We start from the raw sequence: 24,068 nt of genomic DNA, 5'->3' as shown, positions 1-24,068 counted from the left end.
CCTAAGGTGACAAACATCCCACCTAACCTGACAAACACCCCACCTAACCTGACAAACACCCCACCTAACCTGACAAACACCCCACCTAAGGTGACAAACACCCCACCTAACCTGACAAACATCCCACCTAACCTGACAAACATCCCACCTAACCTGACAAACACCCCACCTAACCTGACAAACACCCCACCTAAGGTGACAAACACCCCACCTAACCTGACAAACATCCCACCTAACCTGACAAACACCCCACCTAACCTGACAAACACCCCACCTAACCTGACAAACACCCCACCTAAGGTGACAAACACCCCACCTAACCTGACAAACACCCCACCTAACCTGACAAACACCCCACCTAAGGTGACAAACATCCCACCTAACCTGACAAACATCCCACCTAACCTGACAAACATCCCACCTAACCTGACAAACATCCCACCTAACCTGACAAACATCCCACCTAACCTGACAAACACCCCACCTAAGGTGACAAACATCCCACCTAACCTGACAAACACCCCACCTAACCTGACAAACACCCCGCCTAACCTGACAAACACCCCACCTAACCTGACAAACACCCCACCTAAGGTGACAAACACCCCACCTAACCTGACAAACATCCCACCTAACCTGACAAACATCCCACCTAACCTGACAAACATCCCACCTAACCTGACAAACATCCCACCTAACCTGACAAACATCCCACCTAACCTGACAAACATCCCACCTAACCTGACAAACATCCCACCTAACCTGACAAACATCCCACCTAACCTGACAAACACCCCACCTAACCTGACAAACATCCCACCTAACCTGACAAACACCCCACCTAACCTGACAAACATCCCACCTAACCTGACAAACACCCCACCTAACCTGACAAACATCCCACCTAACCTGACAAACACCCCACCTAACCTGACAAACACCCCACCTAACCTGACAAACACCCCACCTAACCTGACAAACACCCCACCTAAGGTGACAAACACCCCACCTAAGGTGACAAACACCCCACCTAAGGTGACAAACACCCCACCTAAGGTGACAAGCATCAAGCGCTACACAGGAGGTGTGAGAGGAAAGGGTGACTTACCGTAGCGGTGAGCGGGGTGAGGGAGGCGGCGTTGCCCAGGGTCCAGGTCATGTTGGGGTGGGGCCGGGAGCCCGCCGACACACAGGTGATGTCGTAGTCCTCCCCGACCCTCAGGCCCTTGGGCGGGCCCTCTAGCCGCGTCAGCAGGGGCCGCACTGGTGGGGGAGAAAGACCAGGTTAGCTAGGACATGGATGGCCGGCAGCTATGGACGTATCTTCAGCGCACTGCTAAAGAGGGTCCCGAGCTCACTGCTAAAGAGGGTCCCGAGTTCACTGCTAAAGAGGGTCCCGAGTTCACTGCTAAAGAGGGTCCCGAGCTCACTGCTAAAGAGGGTCCCGAGCTCACTGCTAAAGAGGGTCCCGAGCTCACTGCTAAAGTGGGTCCCGAGTTCACTGCTAAAGAGGGTCCCGAGTTCACTGCTAAAGAGGGTCCCGAGCTCACTGCTAAAGAGGGTCCCGAGCTCACTGCTAAAGAGGGTCCCGAGTTCACTGCTAAAGAGGGTCCAGAGTTCACTGCTAAAGAGGGTCCCGAGTTCATGGCTAAAGAGGGTCCCGAGTTCACTGCTAAAGAGGGTCCCGAGCTCACTGCTGATGAGGGTCCCGAGCTCACTGCTGATGAGGGTCCCGAGCTCACTGCTAAAGAGGGTCCCGAGCTCACTGCTAAAGAGGGTCCCGAGTTCATGGCTAAAGAGGGTCCCGAGTTCACTGCTAAAGAGGGTCCCGAGCTCACTGCTGATGAGGGTCCCGAGCTCACTGCTGATGAGGGTCCCGAGCTCACTGCTAAAGAGGGTCCCGAGCTCACTGCTAAAGAGGGTCCCGAGCTCACTGCTGATGAGGGTCCCAAGTTGGGATCGAAATATAGAGTCTGCATTTTCTCGTGTTTCCAAAATAGTCCGTTATTATTTTTATTGGTTATTGCGTTATTGAACTTCATTCTGATATATATTGGGAAATATAGAGTCCATATAATGGGATCGAACTTGCGTCTTTGGACCCCTCAGGCACATATGCACATTACCGACTCGACCATGATGAGAGAGTATATTACGGGATCTAACCTATCTCGCTACACTACCCCATATTCATGCACTACCCATTGCTTGTTGTGAGGGGGTCATGGCATGGGATCGAACTCGCGTTTTTGGACTTCCCCAAGCATACACCTAAGTGTCCAGGCCCATATCATTGTTTAAGAAGTGTGTCTCGGTTTGCTAAGTGAATTTTTTTCCACGAGGAAATATTCAGCCAATTAATTCATAATTTTTGGAACCGCTCGTACTGGGTAAATATTATATTGTTAACGTTGAGGGTTATTATATGAGGGTTACCATGAGGGAGTCTCACTATATATTGGGACAATGTCTGAGACGGTCAACACTATGGCCACTGTTGGTAACATACTGTTCTAACATATTGGGGATGCGTATGTGTTATATATATCATATATGTCATATATGTCATATATCAAAATAGAACACGAAACAATGGAGATACGAAATACGTATTGAATACGAATTGATTCAATACGTATTGAATACGAAAGGATAAGAATATGTACTAATAATAAGAGTATTGAATAATATAGGACAACTGAATAACATCGGAATGTTGAATAAGAAAGAATAACAAACCAGAAAATACTGGTTTGGATCCAGCGTTTAATTGGTGGATCAAATTACCCGGTAACTTAATAGACTTTTCAAGCCTAGGTTATATATTTAACCTACGCCTAACCTATACATATATATATCATATATCAATATATATATATATATATATATATATATATATATATATATATATATATATATATATATATATATATATATATATATATATATATATATATATATATATATATATATATATATATATATATACGAACAAGCCTGAATGGTCCCCAGGCATATATGCAACTGAAAACTCTACACCCGAGAAGTGACTCAAACCCATAATGCTAGAAGCACTATGCAACTGGTGTACAGGAGACCTTAACCACTCGACCATCACGACCGTACAAAAAATGATGGTAGCTTAGGCTATTTGCCCATCATCTCGACGGCACTCTGATGGTAATCTTGGGCATGGTATTTTTATCAAATCACCTCATTTTGGGGGCCACGTGCGCAACACAAATGCGAACAAGCCTGAATGGTCCCCAGGCATATATGCAAATGAAAACTCCACACGCCATAGCCTCGGCTATCATCATCTTTTGTATGGTCGTGGTTGTCGAGCGGTTAAGGTGCCCTGTACACCAGTTGCATAGTGCTCCTGGCAGTATAGGTTCGAGTCACTTCTGGGGTGTTTAGTTTTCAGTTATATATACATATATACTACTACTGGTCCATATATATATATATATATATATATATATATATATATATATATATATATATATATATATATATATATATATATATATATATATATATATATATATATATATACTACTACTGGTCCATATATATATATATATATATATATATATAATACTTATATATATATATATATATATATATATATATATATATATATATGTCGTACCTAGTAGCCAGAACGCACTTCTCGGCCTACTATTCAAGGCCTGATTTGCCTAATAAGCCAAGTTTTCCTGAATTAATATATTTTCTCTAATTTTTTTCTTATGAAATGATAAAGCTACCCATTTCATTATGTATGAGGTCAATTTTTTTTTTATTGGAGTTAAAATTATCATAGATATATGACCGAACCTAACCAACCCTACCTAACCTAACCTAAGCTATCTTTATTGGTTAGGTTAGGTATGGTAGCCGAAAAAGTTAGGTTAGGTTAGGTTAGGTAGGTTAGGTAGTCGAAAAACAATTAATTCACGGAAACTTGGCTTATTAGGCAAATCTGGCCTTGCATAGTAGGCTGAGAAGTGCGTTCTGGCTACTAGGTACGACATATATATATATATATATATATATATATATATATATATATATATATATATATATATATATATATATATATATATGTCGTACCTAATAGCCAGAACGTACTTATCAGCCTACTATTGAAGGCCCGATTTGCCTAATAAGCTAAGTTTTCATGAATTAATGTTTTTTCGACTACCTAACCTACCTAACCTAACCTAACCTAACTTTTTCTGCTACCTAACCGAACCTAACCTATGAAGATAGGTTAGGTTAGGTTAGGTAGGGTTAGTTAGGTTCGGTCATATATCTACGTTAATTTTAACTCCATTAAAAAAAAATTGACGTCATACATAATGAAATGGGTAGCTTTATCATTTCATAAGAAAAAAAATTGAGAAAATATATTAATTCAGAAAAACTTGGCTTATTAGGCAAATCGGGCCTTGCATAGTAGGCCGAGAAGTGCGTTCTGGCTACTAGGTACGACATATATATATATATATATATATATATATATATATATATATATATATATATATATATATATATATATATATATATATATATATATAAAGCTGCTTCATATTGAACAGTAGGAGCTGCTTCGTATGGACCAGTAGGAGCTGCCTCGTATAGAACAATAGGAGCTGCCTCGTATGGACCAGTAGGAGCTGCCTCGTATGGACAAATTAACTTTAATATTATGTTCACATGTTAATATGAACAGTGCAACAGAACAGTTAAGGGTTTCACTAAAGTATTTTGTTAACAAAAATAGAAACAAAGCAGTAAAGAACAAGAAGAAAAAAAAATATAACAATATTTTGATTTGTTAATATAAAATTATTAGTTAAATTTAAATTAATATATATTGGGGTGAAACATTTATTGTTTCTGAATGAAAAACACATAATATTTACACAATGATAATGAATTAAAAAAATATTTGATATTTTTCTTTCTTAAATACTTCATTGAATGTTTAAGTTATATCTTGTTGGGTAAAATTCGAGTCCTATGTGAGGCTGTCTGAGTAGAATTTTGTGGAATACTATGCCAAGGTTTTTTAATTATTTTGTAAAGTAGCTGTTTATGAATGAAAAACGGTTTACACACGACTCACAACTAATTTTGTTCGAACACTTCCGGAACAAGTGCTTCAATGACGAATTTTGTTCGAACCACAACGCTGTAAATGCTTCACCCACGTACTACAAAAACAAATAATCGCCAACAGAACCTAAACACCCAACCTAACCAATGCCTATATTTGCACAATATACTAACTCGTATTTAACAATAAATATAATAATCTTATAATATTTTTTCTGTTGAGAAAACTCCCGTTTTGAACGTACAGCTTGTCAAAATTTAGGAATGCGTCTGTGGGGTCGACCGCTGGATGGAATGGACTTGAGTCGAGGACGGGTTGCGCAGCTCACAGTTAATCCTTATATGAAGCCCCATGGAAAGCAATCGGTGAAGCCTCCATGTAAAGCCCTTTCTTAAGCTTTATGTGAAGCCATCAGCGTAGTCCTCTCTGAAGCCTTCTGTGATGTCTTATGTGAAGCCTATGTTAAGCTTTCATTGTCTCTCTCTCTCTCTCTCTCTCTCTCTCTCTCTCTCTCTCTCTCTCTCTCTCTCTCTCTCTCTCTCTCTCTCTCTCTCTCTCTCTCTCTCTCTCTCTTTCTCTCTCTTTCTGTCTCTCTCTCTCTCTCTCTCTCTCTCTCTCTCTCTCTCTCTCTCTCTCTCTCTCTCTCTCTCTCTCTCTCTCTCTCTCTCTCTCTCTCTCTCTCTCTCTCTCTCTCTCTCTCTCTCTCTCTCTCTCTCTCTCTCTCTCTCTCTCTCTCTCTCTCTCTCTTCTTGTGCACCTGTAAACCCTTTATATATTTTCTTCCATTATATTCCCCCTCTCCCTCTCTCTCTTCTCTTTTGTCTCTGTTTCTTTCAACTGTGCCAGCTCCATCCTTCCCATGGCAGTATCTCCTCTTTTATCTCTCCCTTCCTGCTTTCTCTTCCACTCAATCTCTTTTCGCTCATTCCATCCTCCTTCCCTCTCCTCTCCTTCCTGTTGTTGTTCCCCGTCTGTCTGTCGTTCTCTCTCTTTCTGTCTGTCTATCTGTCTCTCTCTTCCTACTCCCTCTCAACCCCTCTCCATCCCTACCTTTCTTTCTCCTTCCTTCCCAGTCTCTCTTTTACCCGGTATTCCCTCCTTCCTCCCTCCCTCACTCCAACATTCCATCCCTCCCTCACTCCCTCCCTCACCCCTTCCTCACCCCACCACTCCCTACCCCTCGCCCCTCCCTCCCTCCCTCTCTCCCTGAGCCATATCATCAACCACAGTTAAACTATGCCCCTTCACCTCCACAACAGTTCCCTTGAACCCCCCCTACTCTCGCTAATGCACACTTGGCTTCACAGTATACTAGCGAACGTGTATGTTGATACCTAGCAGTGGTCGTAGGGCCGCGTCTTAGCTCCTGGGACCCGTCAAGCCAACTGGCCAAGCCAAGTCGTTTAATGAACTGTTTTTGTTTTTAGTTAGGTGTTGTTTGTGTTACCTGGTTCGATGCCTGTGGTGGAGGAAGCCTGTTTGTGTTTGTGTTACCTGGTTCGATGCCTGTGGTGGAGGAAGCCTGTTTGTGTTTGTGACTAGTTCTTACCCCCGGCTTACTGGCTGTGTCTTTGTTTGTCTTTGTTTGAGTTGGTGAGCGTGTATTTTGTTAGTGTGTGTTTGTGTTTGTGAGTGTTTTGGTTTTTGTGTTATTTTATTTGTTATTTTACTTATTGTATGCACAGAATCGAGCTATTAGCTCTTGGACCCCGCCTTTCTTACCAATATATTTTTCCTCATCTACATATTACAGTTATATCTACTATTACTCTTACACACTGACACTCACACACACACACACTCACACACACACTCACACACACACACTCACACACACACTCACACACATACACTCACACACACACACTCACACACACACTCACACACATACACTCACACATACATACACACACACATACACACACTCTCTCTCACACATACACGAGGCATGAGTTACGAGGAAAGGCTGCGTGAAATGCAACTCACGACACTGGAAATAAGAAGAGTACGGGGAGATATGATCACTACCTACAAAATTCTCAGAGTAATTGATAGGGTTGATAAAGATAAACTGTCTAACACGGGTGGTACGCAAACAAAGGGACACAGGTAGAAACTGAGTACCCACATGAGCCACAGGGACATTAGAAAGAACTTTTTCAGTGTCAGAGTAGTTAACAGGTGGAATGCATTAGGCAGTGATGTGGTGGAGGTTGACTCCATACACAGTTTCAAATGTAGATTTAATTCCTCTGAGAATTTTGTAGGTAGTGATCATGTCTCCCCTTACTCTTCTGTCTTCCAGTGTCGTGAGGTGCATTTCACGCAGCCTTTCCTCGTAACTCATGCCGCTTAGTTCTGGGACTAGTCTAGTGGCATACCTCTAAACTTTTTCCAGCTTCGTCTTGTGCTTGACAAGGTACGGGCTCCATGCTGGGGCCGCATACTCCAGGATTGGTCTTGCATATGTGGTGTACAAGATTCTGAATGATTCCTTACACAGGTTCTTGAACGCTGTTCTGATGTTAGCCAGCCTCGCATATGCCGCAGACGTTATTCTTTTTTATGTGGGCTTCAGGAGACAGGTTTGGTGTGATATCAACTCCTAGATCTTTCTCTCTGTCCGTTTCACTAAGTACTTCATGAAGTACTTCTGCCTCTCTCCTCAACCAGACATATTCATTCCTGGCACTCTGGTATTTTTCTCTGCTCTCAATTGTCCTGTAATTTTTATTGTTTCTCCATGCCCTTTTTACTTTGCTGTTTAGCTAGCCCACATCACTGATTAATTTAAACCATGAGTTTCTCATCTGCATTTCACTGTTTTCCTTTTGGACTGGGACAAACTTGTTTGCTGCGTCCTTACACTTCTGCGTGAAGTAGTCAATCATGTCTTGGGCCGTCTTTTCCCTGAGCTCTGTTTCCCATGTTATATCTGTTAGGAATTTTCTTATCTCCTCATAGTTTCCCTTTCGGAATGCTAACCTTTTGTTTTCAGTACCCCTCCTCGAGTACAATAACCCTTCCTCAACCAGATATTCAAACACCAGTGTACTAGCTGTGGTCGCTCATTCCTACTGGGGCCTCAAAACCGATTTCCCTTATGTCGGAGTCGCTCAGAGTGAAGACTAGGTCGAGTCTCGCTGGTTCATCGTTGCCTCTCATCCTAGTGGGTTCCCTGACATACTGGCATAAGAAGTTTCTTGTTGCCACCTCCAATAGTTTGGCTCTCCATGTATCCTCTCCTCCATGCAGTTCCTTGATCTCCCAGTTTATCCTTCCTTGATTGAAGTCCCCCATGATGAGCAGGTGGGATCTATTTCTACAGGCAGCAGAGGCTGCCCTCTCAATTATAGTGTTAACTGCCATGTAGGTGTTATCATACTCTTGCCGTGGTATTCTGTCATTTGGTGGAGGGTTATATATCACTGCTATTACTACTTTTGGTCCTCCCATCGTCATGGTGACCGTCATGTAGTCTCTGAATCCCTCGCAGCCCGGGATGACCCTCACCTTGAAACTCCATTCATTTCTCATTAGTTGGGCCACTCGACCTCCTCCCCTTCCTTCCCTCTCTTTCTTTATTACAGTGTAGTCCTGGGGAAACACCGCATTCGTTATGATTCCTGAGAGTTTTGTTTCTGTGAGTCCGATTACATCTGGATTCACTTCTTGTGCACTTTCCTTTAGTTCACTTGCCTTGCTTGCAATCCCATCTATGTTCGAGTACATTACCTTGAAACTAACTCTATTCTGTCCTTCCTCAGTTTCTGACGATTCCCCTGAAGCAGGGAAACAGGGAGGGACCGGGATGGGAGGGCCTAGGAAGGGAGACCTGTGGGATCTGGGATGTGTGGGAGCTGGGAGGATCTAGTGCAGCAAGGGGGGAGGGGTTGCAGGGTGGAGGGCTTGGGGGTAGAAGAGATGGCTTGCGGGAGTGTGGGGAAAAAGGGAGGCATGAGGGGTTACGGGAGGAGGGAGGGTTTGGGGGAATGGGGGAGAAGGGGAGCAGAAAAGGAGGGAGTGCTTGGGAAGGGTGGGGGTGAGGGAAGGCTGAAAGGGGGTGGGGGGAATGGAGGGCTTAGGGGGTGGGGGAGATTGAAGGGGCTTAGGGGGGCGGGGAAGAAGGGAGGGCATGGGTGAGAAGGGAGGGATAGGGGGGGTGGGGAAAAATGGAGGTCCTAACAAGGGCGGGGGTGGGGGGAGGGTGCTCCTAGGTGGGCACCTAGTGGGGGGCTGGCAGGGAGTCTATTGGGTGGAAAGTGGGGGTGGTGCTTCTCCCACTGTGGCTGTTGACCTGCTTGTGGAGGGTTCCCCCCTCCCCTGTGTGTGTGTACTCACCTAGTTGTACTCACCTAGTTGTGTTTGCGAGGGTTGAGCTCTGGCTCTTTGGTCCCGCCTCTCAACTTTCAATCAACAGGTGTACAGATTCCTGAGCCTATTGAGCTCTATCATATCTACACTTGAAACTGTGTATGGAGTCAGCCTCCACCACATCACTTCCCATATGTGCGTGTGTGCGTGTGTGTGTGTGTGTGTGTGTGTGTGTGTGTGTGTGTGTGTGTGTGTGTGTGTGTGTGTGTGTGTGTGTGTGTGTGTGTGTGTGTGTGGAAAAAAATCAGTTGATTGATTGATAGTTGAGAGGCGGGCCCAAAGAGCCAGAGCTCAATCCCTGCAATCACAACTAGGTGAGTACACACGCACACACACACACACACACACACACACACACACACACACAGGGGGCCTCGTAGCCTGGTGGATAGCGCGCAGGACTCGTAATTCTGTGGCGCGGGTTCGATTCCCGCACGAGGCAGAAACAAATGGGCAAAGTTCTTTCACCCTAAGTGCCCCTGTTACCTAGCAGTAAATAGGTACCTGGGAGTTAGTCAGCTGTCACGGGCTGCTTCCTGGGGTGTGTGTGTGTGGTGTGGAAAAAAAAAGTAGTTAGTAAACAGTTGATTGACAGTTGAGAGGCGGGCCAAAAGAGCAAGCCTCAACCCCCGCAAAAACACAACTAGTAAACACAACTAGTAAACACACACACACACACACACAATAGAAACACTGAGACATTAGAAAGAACTTTTTTCAGTGTCAGAGTAGTTAACATGTGGAATGCACAAGGCAGTGATGTGGTGGAGGGTGACTCCATACACAGTTTCAAATGAAGATATGAGAGAGCCCAGTAGGCTCAGGAATCAGTACACAAGTTGATTGACAATTGAGAGGCGGGACCAAAGAGCCAGAGCTCAACCCTCGCAAGCACAGCCAGGTGAGAACAACTAGATGAGTACACACATTCCCAGGAAGCAGCCCGTAGCAGCTGTCTAACTCCCAGGTACTTATTTACTGCTAGGTGAACAGATGCATCAGGGTATAAGAAACTCTGCCCATTTTTTCCGCCTCTTCCTTTCAGCTAACAAAACCTGACCTCTCCTGTCCATACCCATGCTCCAACCCTACCTGTCCTGACCCATGCTCCAGCCCTACCTCTCCTGACCCATGCTCAAACCCTACCTGTTCTGACCCATGCTCAAACCCTACCTGTCCTGACCCATGCTCCAGCCCTACCTCTCCTGACCCATGCTCCAACCCTACCTGTCCTGACCCATGCTCCAGCCCTACCTCTCCTGACCCATGCTCAAACCCTACCTGTTCTGACCCATGCTCAAACCCTACCTGTCCTGACCCATGCTCCAGCCCTACCTGTTCTGACCCATGCTCCAACCCTACCTGTCCTGACCCATGATCCAGCTCTACCTGTCCTGACCCATGATCCAGCTCTACCTGTCCTGACCCATGATCCAGCCCTACCTGTCCTGACCCATGCTCCAGCCCTACCTGTCCTGACCCATGCTCCAGCCCTACCTGTCCTGACCCATGCTCCAGCCCTACCTGTCCTGACCCATGCTCCAGCCCTACCTGTCCTGACCCATGATCCAGCCCTACCTGTCCTGACCCATGCTCCAGCCCTACCTGTCCTGACCCATGCTCCAGCCCTACCTGTCCTGACCCATGCTCCAGCCCTACCTGTCCTGACCCATGATCCAGCCCTACCTGTCCTGACCCATGCTCCAGTCCTACCTGTCCTGACCCATGATCCAGACCCACCTGCACATAACTCATGTTCCAGACCCACCTGCACATGACCCATGCTCCAGACCCTCTTGCACATGACCCATGCTCCAGACCCACCTGCATATGTCCCATGCTCCAGACCCACCTGCATATGTCCCATGCTCCAGACCCACCTGCACATGACCCATGCTCCAGACCAACTTGAATATGACCCATGCTCCAAGCCCACCTGCACATGACCCATGCTCCAGCACATGACCCCATGCTGCAGACCCACCAGCACATGACCCATGCTCCAAACCCACCTGCACATGTCTAATGCTCGAGACATACCTGTATATGACCCCATGTCCAGACCCACCTGCACATGACCCACGCTCCAGGACCATCTGCACATGACCCATGCTCCAGGACCACCTGCACATGACCCATGCTCCAGGACCACCTGCACATGACCCATGCTCCAGGACCACCTGCACATGACCCATGCTCCAGGACCACCTGCACATGACCCATGCTCCAGGACCACCAGTACATGACCCCATGCTCCAGGTCCACCTGCACATGACCACATGCTCCAGGTCCACCTGCACATGACTCCATGCTCCAAGTGCACTTCCACATGACCCCATTCTCCAGGTGCACTTCCACATTGTCGGAAAATCCGACACCATTTAATATCATACAGATAATAACTGTATTACCAACAAGTTACCCATAGAAAACGTAACTTGTAGTGGAATTACCATCTAAAGAAAACGGGATATCACCACATACTATTATAATTCACCACCTATTATGGTGGGAATTATTCTTAAATACATTAGTCTTTGGACTTTACCATCATAAAAACATCTTATATAAATTAACTTAATTATCAATATTAAAGTAGAGTAAATGTGACCCTTCTATCACTTTCTGAAATCTGGACAAAGTAGGCCAGGCGTCAGAGTGGGGAAGGAGGGCAGCCATTGTTTATATTGAGACCAGAGGCACACGGGAGCAAATACGGCTCCTGTTAATTTTACTTGGACGTAGTGTTATGGAAACCAGAAGTGTACCATTGTCAACACGCTGTCTACAAATTCAAGTTAAGTGTCTATCCGAAACCCATTATCTATCATTTATGGCCATTAATGTCAGGATATAGGGTTAGCCGGTTAGAACGCGAAATCGCCTCATACTAAAGGTAATTAAGCCAGGTCTTTCATGTTCCATGTACTGTATACAGTTTTCTCTGAAATACTTGTCATATATAGGTTTCTGGCTTCACAGCTAGCGCACTTTTGACAGGTCAAGACGAGGATGCAAGATTTTGTGCACCAGTTACTGGGTGATATGGAAGCTACCTCAAAGAGGATAATTTGGTGTCTACACCCTAGTTATACCTGGTGGACTAACCTGCTGTACTATAAGATAAGGAACCTCATCAATGTATGTAGCTATTACTGTAATTTGATTGGCTGCACATATATTAATTTAATAAACCCCCCCTAATGTGTAGAGGATCGATTTGTGAGATTATGAGATTATTGCAGAAATACAGTCCACTTATCATTATACAAATTGCTATCGAAGTATATAAATTAACGTAAATATAAATTCATATAAATTAAATAAATATAAATCTCACAGGTCGGTTCCCACATTATTTGGTCATCTTCGAACCGGATGACGGATTATTTGATCCTTTGAACCCACATTTGGTCATCTTAGTACCGGATGAACCAGTTATCCAGTGGATTCATTAAATATACTAGTGCAGTGTTATTTAAACAAAGGCCAGCCAGTCAAAGACGGAAGCGTAGCCTCGAGGGAGCTCAGGAGCCTCCCTCAGCCGAGTTCAGCCTTAGTCAGCGGTTTCATGCACACCCACAGATTTGGTGGCGTGTTATTCTGTGAAATGACAGCGCTAATATAGAAACCAGCCAAATTAGTGACTGTGTCTTCGAGATTGTTCACGGATTTCGTGGTGTTACATTTCGCGAGAGATTATCTACGAATTTTGTGGAGTTTATTTCGCGAGGTCACTAATAATATTTAATACTTCTAGATAATATTAGAAGTTTCATAGAGGCTAATTAAGAGGCTATTATCAATAATTGTGTATATTATTTCTCCAAATAGAGAATTATTTAATATATATTGCACTAGTGTTCACAGTATAATATTTACTAATTGCCAACCCACAACAGGGTAGGATATTACCATTGACTAGTTGAACTATTATTGTTCATCCTAGTCCCATTATTACTATAGTCAGTTGTACTATATTGAACAACCTAACACCATTAATGAATGGTCCAGACCCTATTTTGGGTGTAATTTTTATCAACTCGAATTGAGTTGTATATATAATAATTTACTTATGATCATTACACCTTTGAGTGATTAATTAGTGTCTCTACCATCCTAGGGTGATATAGAAGAGCTAACCTAAAGGTACTTCCAGTGACACTGGTTTATCACTCAAATCATTAGTGTGGATGATTGTATATATATAATGTGTATTAATTTTAAGTGCTAACCTCTAGTAGAGGTAGGATTATTGCCTAGTGAGTTCAGAATTTACCCTAGGCTACCATTAGTGTTTGTTCAGTATTATGTGCAGCCCAAGTACAAGTCCCACAAGGCTTCACCAACGAGCCAGTATGGATAATGCAGGGAGAATGAAAAGAACCCTTGCAGGTCTTAAAGGCCACTTAACAAGACAGATCAAGAAATGTGAAGATTTGTCACAACAATCAACAGTTGATTATGCTGACCTGGAAAGCTATTATCAAGCAGCTGCAGGTAAATTTGAGCAAATCAAATGTCAAATAGCAACATATGTGGCTGAACTTGCCAACACCAATTTATCAGAAACAGAAATAGACGACATTATGGTTGATCTTGCGAATTATGAAGATCACACTCAGGCCACGTTACAGCCTTATGTCAAATTAATTGCCCAGAACAAGGCAGCAACAACAACAACAGTTGCATCTAATACGAGTCAAGCAGAAGCTCGACTCCCTCCAATTAATTTACCCACTTTCTCAGGAAAAGATGAGGAAGATTGGGACGAATTTTGGAACAAATTCGTTGACCTTGTAGACTCAAAACAATCTTTACCAAAGAGTAGTAAATTCTCTTATTTGCAAGGCCAATTATCAGGTGAGGCTAAAACAGTAGTATCCCATCTGAGATTAACTAATGACGGCTATGATCTGGCAGTAAAACTCCTCAAGGATAATTATGCTGATCCAGAAGTAAGAACATCACATTTAGTTCATGAGCTGTTGCATTTACCCCCACCGGAGGCTTCAGCTGATTCACTCCAAGTCTTCAAGCTGGAGGTAGAATCATTGATCAATGCCCTCAGCCTGACAGCAGATACAAACGGGGCTGAGTGGATCTTGAAAATAATTGTCCAGGAAAAAATACCTAGGGACATATTGAGACAAATGAGTGCTCATTACAATAAAAGCATCTTATCCATGAGTGAAATATCTGAAGGTTTAAAGTCAGTAGTTCATCAATTACGAACACATGACAAATTAAAACCACCAAGTAAACCCTCAGAAACCAATAATAGTAAACCACAGAGTACCAAAGGTACTCCAAATCAATCTAGACAATATAATTCAACACCAAAGTGGAACAGTGGCAGTGTGGGCGTATATGCAGTGGGACCCTCCAAGCCTATAGTTACTGTGTCACCCAAGAACATGACACCAAAGGGTACAGGAAGCTATGGAACATGTTTGTTCTGCAATGAGAAACATTCAATGTACCACTGCTCTAATTTTCCTGATAGTGACGCCCGTGTTGAGCGACTCAAAGATTTGCAACATTGCACGAGGTGCCTCAGGAAACATAACATCAAGGACTGTGATACCCAATTACACACCTGTAATAGGTGTAACAAAGGTCAGCACCATGCAGCATTGTGCAGAGACACCAAAACAACGTCTCCAAACCCCAAGGTGGAAGATAACATTCCCACCACAGTACAGTACTGCAAGGTGCAACAAACAAAGAGTGTCCAATCGGCAAAGTCTAAAGGTAATACGACTTTGCCTACTGCCCAAATTACCATCCTGAATAAGAGGGCCAAGGTCCATACCCGTGGGTTGTTTGACCAAGGATCCCAGAGAACATATATCACTAAAAAGCTGGCAGATGAATTACAATTAAGGCCTGTAGCCCAGATGTCATTCAACATCTCAGGGTTTGTAACAGATGCAGGACCTCAAGTCTACCAGGTGGTACAACCATCAGTACGTTTAGGCAGGTACGTCTGTCGAGTACAAGCCATTGTGGTGGACAAAATACCAGTAGACCTACAAGTTCAAGGTCTGAGAGCAACAGCCAAATTCCTGAGAAATAGAGGAATAAAATTGGCAGATAATATTAAGTCTGATCACCTCAACGACTTCGGTCTCCTTGTAGGGACAGACTATTGTCATCGATTCATCGGTAGCCCTACTAAATATCAGGGCATAACCATGTTAAACTCTGCAGGAGGTAAATTACTCTCAGGCCCAGTATCAAGCCTGAGGAGACCTATGCCTGCAGATAAACAATACCAGTAGAAACCTAAATTTGTCAGCTGATTATATTTCTCCAGTAGCATTATACTAAGGAGATTACAGCTGACTATAGTAACAGAGGTTGATGTTAGTATCATCATTTAAAGCTGAAGATGAGTTCATGAGGCCTCAGTGGCAAATCAGTGAACAGTAGCTAAAACAGCTACAAGTCACTGCGACCAATGTCACTGATCCCACTGCAGTCTCAGAACCATACTTTACTTTAATGATGAGCTATTCAATCTTCTGAATCAATTAATTAAATTAAACCCCAATAAATATGATGACTGATTTGATACATTTATTATTTAATCAAGATGTATTCCATGGGCCTCAGTGTTTATATATCAGTGACCAGTTACCTGAACAAACTTCAAGTTATATCTAATGTCACTGATCTCACTGCAGTCCCTGAATCATACTTGACTGTAGTACTTGATCACATCCAGTCTTCTGGGTTAAATAATATGTAATAAGGCTTGAATATTAGCCTTTCAAGAGTTGACAGGGAAATGAAATCGCATTAGACTTCTAACCCCTGCAACTCTAGTACGGGACATCCGTCCTGTACGAACAGACACACAAATGTGTGATTACTAACTACTAACATCAAATTAATCTAATAATTCGAAGGAGGAGTATCGGTGTTCGTCTGTTCTAATTAGGACTTCGACCCGTGAGCAGCCCCCTGGGGAATTATGTCGGAAAATCCGACACCATTTAATATCATACAGATAATAACTGTATTACCAACAAGTTACCCATAGAAAACGTAACTTGTAGTGGAATTACCATCTAAAGAAAACGGGATATCACCACATACTATTATAATTCACCACCTATTATGGTGGGAATTATTCTTAAATACATTAGTCTTTGGACTTTACCATCATAAAAACATCTTATATAAATTAACTTAATTATCAATATTAAAGTAGAGTAAATGTGACCCTTCTATCACTTTCTGAAATCTGGACAAAGTAGGCCAGGCGTCAGAGTGGGGAAGGAGGGCAGCCATTGTTTATATTGAGACCAGAGGCACACGGGAGCAAATACGGCTCCTGTTAATTTTACTTGGACGTAGTGTTATGGAAACCAGAAGTGTACCATTGTCAACACGCTGTCTACAAATTCAAGTTAAGTGTCTATCCGAAACCCATTATCTATCATTTATGGCCATTAATGTCAGGATATAGGGTTAGCCGGTTAGAACGCGAAATCGCCTCATACTAAAGGTAATTAAGCCAGGTCTTTCATGTTCCATGTACTGTATACAGTTTTCTCTGAAATACTTGTCATATATAGGTTTCTGGCTTCACAGCTAGCGCACTTTTGACAGGTCAAGACGAGGATGCAAGATTTTGTGCACCAGTTACTGGGTGATATGGAAGCTACCTCAAAGAGGATAATTTGGTGTCTACACCCTAGTTATACCTGGTGGACTAACCTGCTGTACTATAAGATAAGGAACCTCATCAATGTATGTAGCTATTACTGTAATTTGATTGGCTGCACATATATTAATTTAATAAACCCCCCCTAATGTGTAGAGGATCGATTTGTGAGATTATGAGATTATTGCAGAAATACAGTCCACTTATCATTATACAAATTGCTATCGAAGTATATAAATTAACGTAAATATAAATTCATATAAATTAAATAAATATAAATCTCACAGGTCGGTTCCCACACACATGACCCCATGCTCCAGACCCACCGGCACATGACCCCATGCTCCAAATCCACCTGCACATGACTCATGCTCCAGACCCAACTGCACATGTCCCATACTCCAAACCCACCTGCACATGTCTCATGCTCCAGGTCCACCTGCACATGACCCCATGCTCCAGGTCCACCTGCACATGACCACATGCTCCAGGTCCATCTGCACATGGCCCCCATGCTCCAGGCGCACCTGCACATGACCCCATGCTCCAGGTCCACCTGCACATGACCCCATGCTCCAGGTTCACCTGCACGTGACCCCATGCTCCAGGTCCACCTGCCCAAGACCCCATACTCCAGGTCCATCGGTACATAATCCCATGCTCCAGACCCACCCGCACATGACCCCATGCTCCAAACCCACCTGCATATGACCCATGCTCCAGGCTCACTTGCACAAGACCCATGCTCCAGACCCACCTGCATATGACCCATGCTCCAGACCCTCCTGCATATGACCCACGCACCAGGCCCACTTGCACAAGACCCATGCTCCAGACCCACCTGCATATGACCCATGCTCTAGACCCACCTGCACATGACCCATGCTCCAGGCCCACTTGCACAAGACCCCATGCTCCAGGCCCATCTGCATATGACCCATGCTCTAGACCCACTTGCACATGTCCCATGCTCCAGGGCCACCTGCACATGACCCATGCTCCAGACCCACCTGGAGCATGAGGGACGTGCTGCTCAGTGATGGGTGTGACAGCTCTCATAATTGTTGTCCCGTGTCGTATTTGTTGAGGTAATGTAGTTAAAACTGCCATTGTTAACCTTGTAAATAATGCATTATATTTTTCCAAGTGTTTAAAAAAAATATTTTTATTGGCTCTTAATAATTCAGGTTTTTCAAAAGCTAAAAAAATAATAATTTTATGTTAACCCTTTCACTGCTACAATCGTCAATTGCGTTTTTTACCGCATTTGATTTGTTGACTATTTTCCCAGCAGGCTGGCCTCGATGTTGGACTTTTATACGCCGCCGCACTTTTAAGGCTTAAGCAATTTGGGGAGAGTGCTTACCAATTTATTTGGTCTTTAGGCAAAGCCTCACTCCCTCAAACAGTCGAAATAAAATTTTGTCTTCCACAAAAAAAATATGTATATATATGTATACGTTTGATTGAATGTCTGCATATTCTGTATTGATTTTTTCTTGTATAGGGCTTCTATTCCTCTGATAGAAGCAAGAAAATACAGAACGTGTGCAACGTGTGCCCCATGCCCAAGATTACCATCAGAGTGCCGGCGGCAGGATGGATAATTAGCCTCGGCTACCATCCTCTTTTGTCCGGTCATGAAGGTCGAGTGGTTAAGGGATCCTGTACATCAATTGCAGTGCTTCTGGCAGTATGAGTTCGAGTCACTTCTGGGGTGTGAGTTTTCAGTTATATATATATATATATATATATATATATATATATATATATATATATATATATATATATATATATATATATATATATATACATATATGCAATTGACGATCACAAAACACTGATCATTTTATGCGGAAAATCCACAGAGAAATATGAAATGAGGTGAACGTTTCGGGTTTGTTAAAGCCTTTGTCAACACCAGACTGACTAAGGAGAAGGGAGAAGGGGGGAAGATATATAGGCCGACACCTGACCACCCCATCCCAAGGGTTGGTCAGGTGTAATTAACCAAAAACAAATATAGCTTAGCTTAGAATGGTCAAAGAGGATTAAGCGGTCAGAGAATAAGGATGAAAGATTAAAGAAAAGCCTCATGAACACACAATATATGAATATACAATTATAATGAGACATTGTAAGCCTCTCTATCAGAGTTGTTTCTTAAACTGTTGTGCAATATTATAACTTAAAAATGGATCAAGTTTGTACATTCCAGTACTAACATTAAGAAGATTTGGACACTGACTGATTAGAGCAGACTCAATCAAATTCCGTTCCACGAAATCCCCACAATTGGTAATGCTTTTTGCCCCATTCCAGTTAATATTGTGATCGCATAAACTCGTATGTAGATACAATGCATTAGACGTTTGGGCAGTTCTAATACTATAAGCATGTTGTGACAACCGCAATTGTAAGGACTTTCCTGTTTGTCCAAGGTACACAAAATCACAATCATTGCAGGGAATCGAATACACACAACCTGCTGTATCAGGGGAGTTTTTTATTAAATTGGATTTGATCGTACTATTAGTGAACACCAAATTTATATTAAGTTTCTTAAAAATCAGAGACAATTTTTCAAGTCCACTCGCATAAGGTACCACCAATGAGTTAATAATTTTTGGTTTCGCCTTAGGGACGTGATTATAAAACGTACGCTTGGCTTGTACAAACGAGAAATCCAAAAACCTCTTAGGATATTGTAAACTCTTCCCAATTTCATATATTTTAGCAATCTCTTCATCAAAAAACTCAGGGCTGCAAATCCTCAAAGCTCGTAGAAACATTCCTGAAAATACTGCCTGTTTAACTTTACTATGATGATTGGAATAAAAATGAACATACGACCCCACGATGGTAGGTTTCCTATACACATTAAATTTGAACTTTCTAGTGACTCTATGAATCATAATGTCCAAAAACGGAAGAGTACCATTCTCCTCAGTCTCACAAGTGAATTTTATTGAAGGTACCAAAGAATTGAGTTCATTAAGAAAAACTATCTGGTCTTTGTTGCACGGCCATAAGCACAAAATATCATCAACATACCTATACCAAACCACATTAGCCGGGATAATCCTGGATAAGATTTTTGTTTCAAAGAATTCCATATACAAATTGCTTAAAACTGGGGACAGGGGATTGCCCATCGCCATACCAAATGTTTGTTTGAAAAATTTTCCATTAAAACTAAAATAATTGTCTTTTATACACAATTTAATAAGTTCCAATACTTTATTGGTCTGCAAGCTCAAATTATATTTAGGCAGTTCCTCACGTAGAAATTCTAACAGATCATCAACAGGAACTTTAGTGAATAAAGAGGTCACATCGAAACTTATAAGTTTAAAATCAAAATTTAAATTTAGTGTGGATAGCTTATTAACTAAGTCCACATTGTTTGTCAAGTGTGAGTTGGAAATAGTACCAACTATAGGGGACAAAACTTTGACTAACCACTTAGAGAGTTTATAAGCCGCCGAACCAATTGAACTAATAATCGGCCTTGCCGGATTATATGGCTTATGAGTTTTTATAAGACCATACATGTAAGGAAGAGAGGGGGATCGACTTGTTAGCCTAGATATCAACTCTTTATCGCCTTTACACACAGTTTTAAGAGTTTTGTTAAAATGTGCAATCACTTTTTCAGTAGGATCTCTGTTAACCAATAGATAAGTATCCCTGTCTTCCAAGAGTAACTCCATTTTTCGGACATAGTCATCTTTATTCATAATAACTACTGCATTTGACTTATCAGCCTTGGTAATATGTAATGAACTATCTTTTTTGAGATTTTTGAACGCATGAACAAATCGACTTGGACAATTAGGAACAGAATTGTTAAGTAAAACGCCATACATCATACATTTGCACACATTAATATCTTCAACTGAGACATTGCTATACTTTTCAAGATTGCTGAAACCTTTGGCAATATCTACATAATTGACTGTTCCGTTAGATGTGGCAAAGCTCAGGCCATATCCTAATGCAGTAATCGTGTCATTATCAAGCTGTCTATCCGAGAGGTTTATAACAAAATCCCGGTTGGAGTGTTTATTCCAGTCACTTTGTTGAATAAGTTTCTTTAATTTGCTATTTACCAGCTCCACCAGGGACCCCACACCTGCTCCCTCACGCCACGTGTGTGCACCAAGGACTTCTCCAACACGCTAACTACTCATTACTTCGCCGGCTCATAGTTACACTTCACCTTGCCAGCAGCTTGACGTCAGCCGCAGGTGTATATAAGCACCTGCCAGCCACCCACCAGGGGGGAGGGGGATCCTCCATGATAATGGAAGATGCCGGGCTCACCATAGCCCGTGCTACATGGACGCTACGTTCTGAGTAGCTAAATCTTAAACAACTACAACACCCCAGCAAAGAGACTAGTGGTGGTGCTCTCTCTGTGTTCTGTGTGTACATAGGGTACTGTGTACTGTGTGTACATAGGGTACTGTGTACTGTGTGTACATAGGGTACTGTGTACTGTGTGTACATAGTGTACTGTGTGTACATAGGGTACTGTGTGTACATAGGGTACTGTGTAGTGTGTACATAGGGTACTGTGTACTGTGTGTACATAGGGTACTGTGTACTGTATGTTTATAGGGTACTGTGTACTGTATGTATATACGGTACTGTGTACTGTATGTATATACGGTACTGTGTACTGTATGTTTATAGGGTACTGAGTACTGTATGTTTATAGGGTACTGTGTACTGTATGTATATACGGTACTGTGTACTGTATGTATATAGGGTACTGTGTACTGTATGTATATAGAGTACTGTGTACTGTATGTATATAGGGTACTGTGTACTGTATGTATATAGGGTACTGTGTACTGTATGTATATACGGTACTGTGTACTGTATGTATATACGGTACTGTGTACTGTATGTTTATAGGGTACTGTGTACTGTATGTTTATAGGGTACTGTGTACTGTATGTATATACGGTACTGTGTACTGTATGTATATAGGGTACTGTGTACTGTATGTATATAGAGTACTGTGTACTGTATGTATATAGGGTACTGTGTACTGTATGTATATAGGGTACTGTGTACTGTGAACATAGTTTACAGTCTCCCTTGTTGTTTTCTAAAGTAACGTAAATGTTATTGTTACTTTAACAATTTCCATAAAAAATTTACTACCGCTGTATTTCTGGCATAGTACAGTTTACCACAGAGATCCAGCTCATGTCCCCCGCCCTAACCCCTTCTCATATCTTTATTATCTAACCAATGTCCCTGAAATTTAAACCCGCTATATTTCAGACACCGTAAATAATATTAAGTGAGTAAGCGAGTTCTAGCTCCTGTTCCCGCCTTACTTTATCCCCGTAACTTCTTTACTAACAAACTTACTTAAAATCCCCCTACTTATTTAACTTAACTTACTACTACTTAAATCCCTCTGAAATGTTAAACAATCATATTTCAAACGTAGTAAATCAAATCAAAGCAGTTATCGAACTCTAGCTCCCGTCCCCACCTTACTTCCCTCTCGTATCTTCTTTAGTACATAAACAATTTCTCTGAAATTTAAACCCGCTGTATTTCATACACAGTAAATAAGATCCAAACAATTACCGAGCTCCAGCTCCTTTCCTCCGCCTTAGTTCCCTCCTGTATCTTCGCTAATACCAAATCAATTTCTCTGAAATTTAAAACTGCTATATTTCAGACATAGTAAAATAATACTAAACAATTACTGAGCTCTAGCTCATGTTCCCCACTTTCCCTCTTGTATCTTCATTAATACCTTATCAACGTCCCTGAAATTTAAACCCGCTGTATTTCAGACACTGTAAACAAGATCCAAACAATTAGCGAGCTCAAGCTCCCGTTCTCCACCTTAGATTACTCATATAAATTCACTACTATAAGAACATAAGAACAAAGGCAACTGCAGAAGGCCTATTGGCCCATACGAGGCAGCTCCTATTTATAACCACCCAATCCCACTCATATACTTGTCCAACCCGCGCTTGAAACAATCGAGGGACCCCACCTCCACAATGTTACGCGGCAATTGGTTCCACAAATCAACAACCCTGTTACTGAACCAGTATTTACCCAAGTCTTTATCTTCTTTAGTTCATCTATCAGTTCAAGTCCCCTAAGATTTAAAACTCCAACTACATTTCAGACTATGAAGTAAATCAAAAGCAAATTACCGAGCTTCAGCTCTCGTCCCCAATCCTAGTTCATTTGAACAATTTCTTTAGTAACAGACTATCTTTCCAGAAATTTAAAGCCTATGTTTTTCGGACGTATTAAAATACAATAATTTAGTTATCTAGTTGTAGCTCATGTCCACCACCTTAGTTCATTAGTATATCTTCTTTAGTATCTCACCAATTCCCTGAGATTTAAAACATAGCTATTTCAGACGAAGTAAAATACAATAATTTAGTTACCGTGCTCCAGTTCCTGTTCTCACCTTAACCCATTCTCATATCATCTTTAATAACAGACCAATTCCCCTGAAATTTAAAATCTCTGTATTTTAGACATAGTAAGATAGATCAAACAATTACCAAGCTCCAGCTCCTGTCCCCCACCTTAGTTCATTTGTGTAACTTCTTTAGTAACAGACCAATCCAAGAAATTTAAAACTGTCATATTTCAGACATAGTAAAATACAATAATTTTGTTACCGAACTCCAGCTCTTGTTCTCCACCTTAGTTCATTTGTATAACTTCGTTAATACCCAATCAATTTCTTCGAGATTTAAAACATAGCTACTTCAGACGTGGTGAAATACAACAATTTAGTTAACTAGCTCCAGCTCCAGTCCACCACCTTATCCACATCTCGTATCTTTGCTAATGCCTAATCAATTTACCTGAAATTTGAACCCTCCA

General features: G+C 42.3%; 1 protein-coding gene across 1 annotated transcript in view; it reads right to left on the bottom strand.

Annotated features, from left to right (window-relative positions):
- The window catches only part of LOC123747480 (nephrin), a gene marked incomplete in the record, with an annotated part of 541,340 nt that overhangs the window by 230,436 nt on the left and 286,836 nt on the right, over positions 1-24,068 (bottom strand). The window contains 1 exon segment of the mRNA XM_069339956.1: positions 1,109-1,263. Coding sequence (XP_069196057.1) covers positions 1,109-1,263 — 155 coding nt within the window.

The sequence above is a fragment of the Procambarus clarkii genome, chromosome 5, assembly GCF_040958095.1.
Source record: "Procambarus clarkii isolate CNS0578487 chromosome 5, FALCON_Pclarkii_2.0, whole genome shotgun sequence".
Classification (NCBI taxonomy): Eukaryota; Metazoa; Arthropoda; class Malacostraca; order Decapoda; family Cambaridae; genus Procambarus; species Procambarus clarkii.
This window is presented reverse-complemented; position numbering and strand designations above follow the sequence as displayed.